Here is a 10,566-nt window from a genome sequence, read left to right on the forward strand (position 1 = left end):
GAGCGGCTGGGCCCGTGAGCCATGGCTGCTGAGCCTGTGCGTCTGGAGAGACCACAGCAGTGAGAGGCCCGCGTACCTCAAACAAAAAAAAAAAAAAAAAAAAGGAATCAGTGTAACTCTCCATATTAACAGAATAAAGGAGGGAATTCCCTGGCAGTCCAGTGATTAGGACTCTGCACTTCAGCACTGCAGGGAGCACGAGGTCAATCCCTGGTCAGGAAAATAAGATCCTGCATGCCACACAACACGGCCAAAAAAACCAAAAAAAAAAACAAAAAAGAAAACAGAATAAAGAAAAAAAACATACAATAATCTTAATAGAGATTTTTAAAAAGCATTTGACCAAATTCAATATGTGATAAAACTCTCAGAAAACTAGGAAAAAATTTTCCATCATCTGATACAATATATCTATAAAAAGCCTACAATTATCATCACATATAATAAGGAATACTGAACACCTTCCCACAAGTTCAGAAATAAGATGTGGATGCCCAATATCACAACTTCTAACCTACATAGCAATGGAGGTCTATTATTTGTGATGAGAAAAAGAAATCACAAGTGTTCACTTTAAAACCATTTGTTAAGCTAAATAAAGAAGTCTTTATTCACTCGTCTGTATGTGTTATATTTCACAATAAAAATATAATGTTTCAGGCTTCCTTGGTGGCACAGTGGTTAAGAATCCACCTGCCAATTAAGGGGACACGGGTTCTACCCTGGTCCGGGAAGATCCCACATGCCGCGGAGCAACTAAGCCCATGCGCCACAACTACTAAGCCTGACCTCTACAGCCCGAGAGCCACAACTACTGAGCCCTCGTCCCACAACTACTGAAGCCCACGTGCCTAGAGCCCGTGCTCTGCAACAAGAGAAGCCACCGCAACGAGAAGCCCACACACCACAACGAAGAGCAGCCCCACTCAGTGCAACTAGAGGAAGCTCGCGCACAGCATCGAAGACCCAACGCAGCCCAAAATAAATAATAATAAATAAAATAAATTTTTTAAAAAAAATAAATATATTGTTTCCAAAAAACTTTAAGGAGGCCTAATCCAATGACCTAGCAATTCCACACAACAAAAATTAGGCATATATGTTCACCAAAAGATCTACAGTAGAATGTTCACAGCAGCACCATTCAGAGTAGCCTACAACTGGAAAGTATTCACTCATTAAGAATTGAATTAATAAAGAAAATATAGAATATTCTAACAACAGAATGCTGTATCATAATGAAAATGAACAATCTACAAGTACATGCAACAATGTGGACCAACTTCATAAACATAATGTTGAATGGGAAAAGGCAATCAAAAAACATATTCATATTTCACATAAAGTACAAAACAGGTGAACTAATTTGTGTTGCTAGAAGTCAAGATAATGGTTACCCATGGGTGGGTGTCAGTAATAAATGAAAGGAAGGACTTCTGGGTACTGGTAATATTATTTCTTGATCTGGTTGCTGGTTACATGGGTGTATTCAATCTTTGAAAATTCAGTGAACTTGGATACCTTGGAATATGTGCAGTTTTCTGCAAATTATACTTCAATAAAGAGGATTTTTTTTCAAAGAAAAGAAAAGAAAGCCTACCCATTGGAATAAAGAGTCCACCATCCTCTATCTCTTCCTCAGCTTGGTGAGCTAGAGTCCTGAGTGGCTTTTCTTGAGGAGAGGCACAGACATCTGGCTGAGATGATTTCCTAGGCTGGGCTGCTGGTTTTGCAGAGTGACTGTCTGATGGTAATGAAGGCATCTCCCCTCCAGAATGCATTTGAGATTTTCCTGAAAGAATCACAAATATTGCTCCACACTTTGTCCATTCTCAATTATACTCTGTTGTAAAAATCAGCATCTTGTTATAAAGTCCTTTTTAGTTAGATAACTTCATTAATGACGCATTTACTATACAGGCATTCCTCTCTCTTAAAGACAGTATCCTAAAAAAAATATTGAAATCAAAGCTCAGGTCCAATTTACTCATCGGTAATGTCAGGGAATCGAACTAGGTAATCGCTAAGGTCTTTCTAGTTCTAACATGCATTTTTTTCCCTATGAAAAAATCATATCCGTAATTGTAGGGTGGGGGGAGATATATTCCTGGTAACAAAGGGACATTTTATACAGATGACCATTAACATCACATTTAATCAACTATAAATGATATAGGACTTCCCTGGTGGCTCAGTGCTTAAGAATCCACCTGCCAATGCAGGGGACATGGGTTCGTGCCCTGGTCTGGGAAGATCCCACATGCCGCAGAGCAACTAGGCCCATGCGCCACAACTACTGAGCCTCCATTCTAGAGCCTATGAGCTACAACTACTGAGCCCACATGCCACAATTACTGAAGCCTGTGCACCTAGAGCCTGTGCTCTGCAACAAGAGAAGCCACCACAATGAGAAGCCCGTGCACTGCAGCAAAACGTAGGCCCCACCCTCTGCAACTAGAGAAAAGCCCGCTTGCAGCAACGAAGACCCAATGCAGCCAAAAGTAAATAAAACTTTTTAAAGATATACATTATAAAATGTCCTGAACTTTCTGACTCTGTAAGATCAATCTTACAAAGCATTAGAGTAAAAATCACCATAACATTATAAATACATGGTTATACAGTTCATTAGACAACTTTCTCCTTTCCTCACCTCAACTCTTTTGTTTGTTTGTTTTTTTGGCTGAGCCGCATGGGTTGTGGGATCTTAGTTCCCCAACCAAGGATGGAACTCAGGGCCCCGGCAGTGAGAGTGCTGGGTCCTAACCACTGGACCGCCAGGGAATTCTCTCCTCACCTCAACTCTTAAAGAGTGTTACCTTTCTTTCCATTTTTCGTGAGGGGCATTAAAAAGACAAAGAGGGGCTTCCCTGGTGGCGCAGTGGTTGAGAGTCCGCCTGCCGATGCAGGGGACGTGGGTTCGTGCCCCGGTCCGGGAGGATCCCACATGCCGCGGAGCGGCTGGGCCCGTGAGCCATGGCCGCTGGGCCTGCGCATCCGGAGCCTGTGCTCCGCAACGGGAGAGGCCACAGCGGTGGGAGGCCCGCGTACCAAAAAAAAAAAAGACAAAGAAACATTCATGCAATATCAAAAGCAAACATTAGAATCAAGCTGTCATAGGAACAAGAATACATACAGGCTTGTGTATACACAGAAGATCTATAGAATATACACAAGGCATTGTTAAATAGTGATTGCTTCTGAGAACTTGGAAAACGAGAGGACAAAGTGAAAGGGTGCCTAACTTTTCCCTGTGTACTTTCTGCATTTAGGAACTTTTTTTCCATGTTTGTGTATTACATAGTTGAAAAAAATTGTTTTTCAAAAAGAGATCAAATTATTTGTTACTGAGCCCCATTCAAAACAGATAACACTTTTTAAGACTGTTATCCCATCAACATTAGCAGTTTCAACTGGTATACACAAGATTTTTAATTGGAGGACACCCTGTCAACAAAGAAAAAAAGCCTTTATTTTCAACTAAAGTATGAATGAATCCTTAATTCTATTTACTCTCAATCTTACTTCCTTTACTTCAGGAGCCCATGATTAATTCACAATGTCAAAAAGGCTAAAAGCTGTGGTTTTAATAGGGACTGTACAACGAGTTGAATTCTAAATCCAACAAATCAAAAGTTCCCCTAAGGGGGCTTCCCTGGTGGCACAGTGGCTCAGAGTCTGCCTGCCAATGCAGGGGACACGGGTTCGAGCCCTGGTCTGGGAGGATCCCACATGCCGCGGAGCAACTGGGCCCGTGAGCCACAACTACTGAGCCTGCACGTCTGGAGCCTGTGCTCCGCAATGAGAGGCCGCAACAGTGAGAGGCCCGTGCACCGCGATGAAAAGTGGCCCCTGCTCGCCGCAACTGGAGAAAGCCCTCGCACAGAAACGAAGACCCAACACATCCAAAAATAAATAAATAAATTTATTTTAAAAAAATGTTCCTCTCAGGCACATTTCTTATAAGAGGGAGGAACTTAAATCAATAGCACAGCAGAGCTTTCTCATTAATCAACAATTGTTAATAATTTTTAGAATTAATGTCTAACATTTAAAAACTGAACTGATGCAAATGATTTTTTTTTTTTTTTTTTTTTTTTTGCGGTACACGGGCCTCTCACTGTTTTGGCCCCTCCCGTTGTGGGGCACAGGCTCCGGATGCGCAGGCTCAGCGGCCATGGCCCACGGGCCCAGCTGCTCCGCGGCATGTGGGATCTTCCTGGACCGGGGCACGAACCCGCGTCCCCTGCATCAGCAGGCGGACTCTCAACCACTGCGCCACCAGGGAAGCCCCGATGCAAATGATTTTTTAAACAAACATACCAGAATCTTTACATCTAAGCAAAATACAGAAGCTCACTTTGGTAGGTAGAGCTTCCATTGATACTTTTTCCACCTCAAACAGTTGGAACTACTTCAAAACTGTCCCTACAGTTTATCAGCTGCACCATACTCTACATAGAGAAGATATTCCTTTTCTCTGCAAACTTTTTTTTCCTGATCCCATCTCATTGCTTCTCAATTTAATTCCCCTCCTACAGAACCCCGTAGGATCCCACTCTTCTTTTCCTCATCAATCTGCTAGATGCCAAAGACCTTAGAAAGAGAAGTCAAGAAGGGTAAGAGAGGGACTTCCCACTCTTAACCTCTCAGTGGTTAAGAATCTGCCTTCCAATGAAGGGGGACGTGGGTTTGATCCCTGATAGGGGAACTAAGATCCTACATGCCGCAGGGCAACTAAGCCCGCACGCTCTGGAGCCCACACACCGCAACAAAAGATCCCACATGCCTGCCGCAATGAAGATCCCACGTGCCGCAACTAAGACCCAATGCAGCCAAAGAAATAAAGAAGGGTAAGAGAGAGAAGTAAAAGCCTTATTCAGAGCACAGCTGTAACTTGTTTACTGCCAGTCTAACAACTTCAAATTGATGACATGAAAATAATTAGCTGAAAACTGTAAAAACCAACTAATTTTAAGCTGAAATCTGCCTAAGTTAATCATTTTTAGAAGGCAAAGAAAGGAAAAAACAGCTTAAGTTGAAATCAGGGTCCATAAATCAATTTTAAAAGAACAATTAAAATTCTATGAGAATAAACATCAATATAGAGAAAGGTTTAATCACTAGCACCTGCAATCTGGAAACATGATTTAACAGTGTATATCAATTATAACACAATGCTGACACTTCAAAATAACCTAGATGTTTTTTCTGTTTTCTTCCCCCACATAATCATAATAAAAAAACCAAAATGTCACTTAAAAGAAAGCAAAACAACGAAAAGAATATGCACTAAATTATAACAGTAATTACTCTGAGCAGTAAGATTATGGGTGATTTTTATTTTCTTCTTTCAACTTTTCAATATTTTCCAAAACGCACATGTATGTATTTTCAATCTTCCTTCTTTCCTCCTTTCCGCTTTTTATGTGACATTTCTATTTGGCTGAAAAAAGTTACTTGGGGGGAAAAAAGGAGTCATAATGTACTTCTCTTACTGGTATTACTTGTATATACAGCTAATTGAAGTACAAGGTGGGAGAATCAACGGGGTAGTAGTATTACAGATAATCCTAAAAAATAAATGTTTATTTATCTACACTTGGATATTTGTAAACTGACCACTGAAAATCTCTCTAGATTCCACTCCTCAATAGGTGAGTGACTTTGAACCCCTACTTAATTTTACATACCTTCTCTAGCACTTTAATCCTGCATTTTCCTCCATTTCCTCCTGTCTTCATATCACAAATACAACCTAGCCAAGGAAAAAGTTCCATAGTCTTGCTGCCCCCTCTAACGATTTCCATTCTCCCATGGCACAAATTATTACTGGGGCTTTCATCCCTCCCTCTTTAATGCCATCATTTGATTTCCTTTTTCTAAAAGACTCTCCTAAATCTACTCTCAAAGATCATCAACCTTTAAATGTAATATTTTCTCAGGCATCATTGTATCTCCTTTGTCACTAAATTTTAAATGATGTATCTGTTCTTAAAACTCTCCTCCCTCCTTGACTTCCCCTATTACTTCTCCAGTTTTCCCTTCTCTGTCATCTTCTTCCATGCTCCTTTCCATGAAGAAGAACCACAATTAACACATTTCTAGTCCTACCTCTTACCAACTGAGATTGAGAAAACTCCAATCTCAATTTTCTATTTTCCCTTGATGGCACCTCACACTCCATATATCTAAAGCTGAACTCATTTCAACCCCCTCAAATACCTTCCTCTTGAAGGCATGCTTCACCATCCCCAAGTCCAGTTATCTTAAACGGTATCAGTCTCTGAGTAATATTAACTCTTTCTTTGTAATGTCTCTGAGATATACCCTTTCTTCTCTATCCTTACTGCCAACATCCTACACCAATACTTTATACAGTCTCAAGGGCATGGCAGCATGGCTCTGTATAGTAATCTGGATCTATCCTTTCTATCTGAAGCCCTGCTACCCTCCCACACAAACACAGCACTTCTACGTGTTTGTAGAAAATGCTATTCTGCCTCCACTCCTTCACCCCAATCCGTCCAATCCTATCAATCCAAGTTCTGATTTCAAAAATCCTAATTACTTGTACCACACTAGCACTTAATCACATAATATCTTAAACTGCTCCAAATGAATTATCCATAATTCATTTGGAGCAGTGTCTTGTCTTCCCAACTAGACTATAAGCTTTCTGAGGTCAGAACTATGCCTTCTGCTTCTTTTGTTAATTGGCTATAACCTTCAGGAAAAATTGAAACACTTAAGTGTGAAAAACAAAGCCCTTCACAATCTAAACACAATCTACCACTCTGAAGATATCTCTCACTACCTCTTCTGCTTCTGCCTCTGCCTCTGCCCAGACTGTTCTTGGCCTATGATACTCCATGCCACCAGTCCATCAAACCACAACTCATCCTTCAAGTCCTAAGGGTTATGTCACCTCTGTAGATGCAGGCAGCAGTCTCTCCCTTTAAGCCACTGCCCCTCCTCAAGGCCCACTTCATAAATACTTACCAAATCACAAAAGGCCACACATAGTTCATCCCTCCAGAAATGATGAAAAGATAAGAGAAAGGAAAGGATACAGAAGATGATCCAGGAAATGGCAGGGGAGAAGAAAGTTTCCACCCATTCATAACGTTCAACGCTGACCCTTACAAGCACCACAGCTCCAATTCCATAGCAAATCAGCATCCTCTTTCAGAAACGCTATTTTGTAAAGGCACTGCAGAGAGTGCGATGACAACAGCAAAGGCAATGGCAAGCGGGTACTGACAAGGAAAATGTAACCTAAGACCTTCCATATCTTACCTCCTTCTTCCTTGAATTCTTCACTAGGATCTCCTGAAAAAGGCTCCTTTGCGATAAGATGATCACCTCTGTCTTCTTGAGCAAGTGACCCAGGCCTGAGTGTAATTTTCTTCCCTCTCCTTGAACTAGTGGCCTGGAGTTTTCCTTTACCAATGTGTATATTTAGGGGCTGGGAAGACTCCAAGGAAGGTAGGGTGATTCCCTGAGAGATGGCCACATCGACAGCTTCTACAACTGGTGTGTTTGTGTCCTCGGTGAGCATCCCAGAGCTCAAAGATGGGTCCTCCATACCAAGCTGACTTCCTGCATCCTGCACAGACTGCACTTCAAGGCCAGCTGCTCTGCCGTAACTTGGACCCCAGGACACTGACACTGACCCCAGGTCTTTAACTTGGTCAGATTCTGGTTTAACAGCTGACTCTAGGTCTAAGTCATCTTCCTCCTGGTTGCCCTGATGCTGTGGGGACTCTGTCAATGTAGTTCTTCTCTTCTTACAGGGCAACATTTTGCAAGTCCCACTTCTGTTCCATCCTGAAAGGATAAAGGCAAGTTCTTATCACCTTCCTATTAATTAATGATAATAACATTTCCTCAAATCTTTTCACTTATTCATGTTCAATCATGAACACGGTACTTTACACCAAATGCACAATGTCCCATTAGGTGGAAGATGAGAGACAGTGTTAGACTACCTGAGTTCAAATCCTAACTCTATTACTGATTAGTGTGTTATCTTGGCTGAGTGACTTAACCTCTCCAAATTTTGGTTTCCGCAACTGTAAAATAAAAATAATTGTTCTCACCTCATGCAGTTGTTACAAGAATTAAATAGTAGGTGATTAGTGTTAGTTATTATTATTACCATCAGGGAGGCAAAATAACGTGATGCTGAAAGCAAACTGCGGAGTCAAGCTTCTCTCCAGCTTTGTGACCTTGCATAAGTTACTTAAACTGAATCTCAGTTTCTTCAGCTATAAAATGAAATAAAAATAGCACCTACATCATTAGATAGTAATTTCTTAGATCAATAAATGTTTGCTATTGTTGCTTTCATAAACAGGTATTTCCATTAACAGAAACAATCCAAAAGCAAAGTGTGGTTGTTTAAAAAGGTTAGACTATATTAACAGAAATTTTGTGTTGAAAACAAGAAAGAGATTCCTAACTGTTCTCTATGTTACTTCTGGACTCTTGGCTTCAATTCCAATTATCATACTTTAATGGCAACACTAACCTAAAGTGGACGGTATCTTCTCTTATGTTCGCATAGCAGCTATTTGCAAACCTCTTTTTTCATACTTACCACTTTTATGATTGCTTCTTGTCTCCTTCCCACCATCCTGCCCCAAAACAATGTGCTTTTTGAGGGAAAGGACTCTTTGCAGCTAGTACGCCTAGTACTCAGCAGTATCTGCCCTATTGTAGATACTCAATAAATGTTCCTCGAATGAATGAATGAAAGAGTGTGTGAACTTCCTATTCTGTGCTTATTCTATGCATCTTGGATCAAGAGCATTATATGGAAACTGATTGCATCTTTCTACCCCAAAAAAACTTTATTCTCAATACAATAGGTCCAAGAATAGAATAATCTCCCTCCTGTTACAGTGAGTTCTTCATCACTGACAATGTTGAGGCAAGGCCTGAATGCCCATCTACCAGGGGACTAGATGAAAGCATGGACTAGAGGACTACAAAATAAAGTTCTTTCTAAGAGTCTCAACTATAAGGTTAGTTTTAAACCTCCTTAATTCAGTTTCTCCGGGACACTAGGAGAGATTCCCCTACCCATGCCAAATAACTAATGTCCTTATCTTGATAATTAAAGTTCAATAAACACCTGAAGATTTCGCTGATAAGGAAATGGAAAGAGAGAATGAAAGGGAGTGGGATTAGTTCAGGCGAGTCTTATATTTCAGATAAATTACTGAGGTCCAAAAAACGAGGAAAAAAGAAAAAAAAGAAAGGCAGCTACTATTCAAAGTCAGTAGCGTGCAGGGATCAGCTCCGGCACTTCAAAGGCAGCAGAGGCTCTAAAGAACCCCCCCCCCCAACCTTGGGAACTGCAGTCAGACCGACAGTGAATGAATGCAAATCCGGAGGCAGGCCCAGCGCGGACTCCTCCTGGGAAAAGATTTCACAAAGGGGTCCTAACTGCGCTTTTGACCTCGCCGCCGAGCGCTGGCCCAAGTCCCCACTCCCAGCTACACGCCTTCACTCCCCTACCTCTGTCACGCACCCCGCACCAGCCCTCAGACCCGACCGCCTTAGCCTGGACATCCTTCGCCCGGACGTCCAGCTCCTACCTGCCTCTTCCCGCCCCACGGTACACGACCCAGTACCCTCACCAGCCTGCCCGATCCCGCGGAAACTCAGCTTCGGTACCACCGGAAGTCAGCCAACGTCAGTGACTGACGTGCGCGCCCCCGAGTCGCGGTGCGCGGAGTCAGGGCATCAAGGAGCATGCGCCAACCACAGGTGCCATCTTACTTTAGGGCAGAAAGAAGCCAAAGGGCTAGTATGTCCGTTGTTGGCAAAAAAATTTAAAGGCAATACCTCGCTTTCTCTGTCCATGGAGCTATCCTACACAAAACAAAACTGGGGGTTAAGGTTCAGTGGTTTAAGTTGACAATTAATCCTTCTCGCCTCTAGACACTTGGAATTCAGGACCAAGGAAATGGAGAATTCATAAAATTCCAGAAAGAGGAATCACTGGGTTACAAATAGTGCAGTTTCCTGAATAAAGCTAAGGCAGTCTTGGACTCAATCCATAGTAATTATTCATATCTGTATAATACTCTGCTTACAAAATGCTTTCACCTACGTTATCAAAGGTGATTCTTTTTTTTAATCTTCACAATAAATCCTATGGGACAATGGTATTATTATACCTTCCAATTTACACAGGACAAATTTTTGGCTAAGCTGGGTAAGTGATTTCACAAAGATACACAGCTATCAGAAGGAATCAGGTATCCTGACTCTAGCTTCTAATGCATTAATCCAGTGTCCAGGAAGGTGCCTGGGGAATAGTCGATGTCCAATAAATTCAATACATATGTTTTGAATGAATGAGTAACTCCTGGAACTGTTCTTTCCTCTCTTCTACAAGGACAGAACGTCAAAGCTGAAAAAATACATTCAACTCTCTCACTTTACAGGTGAACCATCAACAAATATTTATGCATTTAAATAATTTATTTGACGTGATTCTGTCTGTAAACAGAATCCGACAGGATGAAAGTATCCACAGCCAAAAATGATGAA

General features: G+C 41.5%; 1 protein-coding gene across 5 annotated transcripts in view; it reads right to left on the bottom strand.

The window, feature by feature from the left end:
• GON4L (gon-4 like) overlaps positions 1-10,566 on the bottom strand; it is a 92,126-nt gene that overhangs the window by 79,681 nt on the left and 1,879 nt on the right. For 2 of the 5 annotated variants that reach the window (XM_032624262.1, XM_032624226.1), the window contains exons 1-3: positions 9,648-9,710; positions 7,300-7,830; positions 1,601-1,792 (exon numbers count right to left, since the gene is read on the bottom strand). In XM_032624262.1, the coding sequence (XP_032480153.1) occupies positions 1,601-1,792; positions 7,300-7,804 (697 nt within the window). In that variant the 5' untranslated portion in view covers positions 7,805-7,830; positions 9,648-9,710. Of the gene's footprint in view, positions 1-1,600; positions 1,793-7,299; positions 7,831-8,602; positions 9,711-10,566 lie in introns of those variants that run through there. The other 3 variants (XM_032624244.1, XM_032624235.1, XM_032624252.1) reach the window with 3 other exon arrangements.

The sequence above is a fragment of the Phocoena sinus genome, chromosome 1, assembly GCF_008692025.1.
Source record: "Phocoena sinus isolate mPhoSin1 chromosome 1, mPhoSin1.pri, whole genome shotgun sequence".
Classification (NCBI taxonomy): Eukaryota; Metazoa; Chordata; class Mammalia; order Artiodactyla; family Phocoenidae; genus Phocoena; species Phocoena sinus.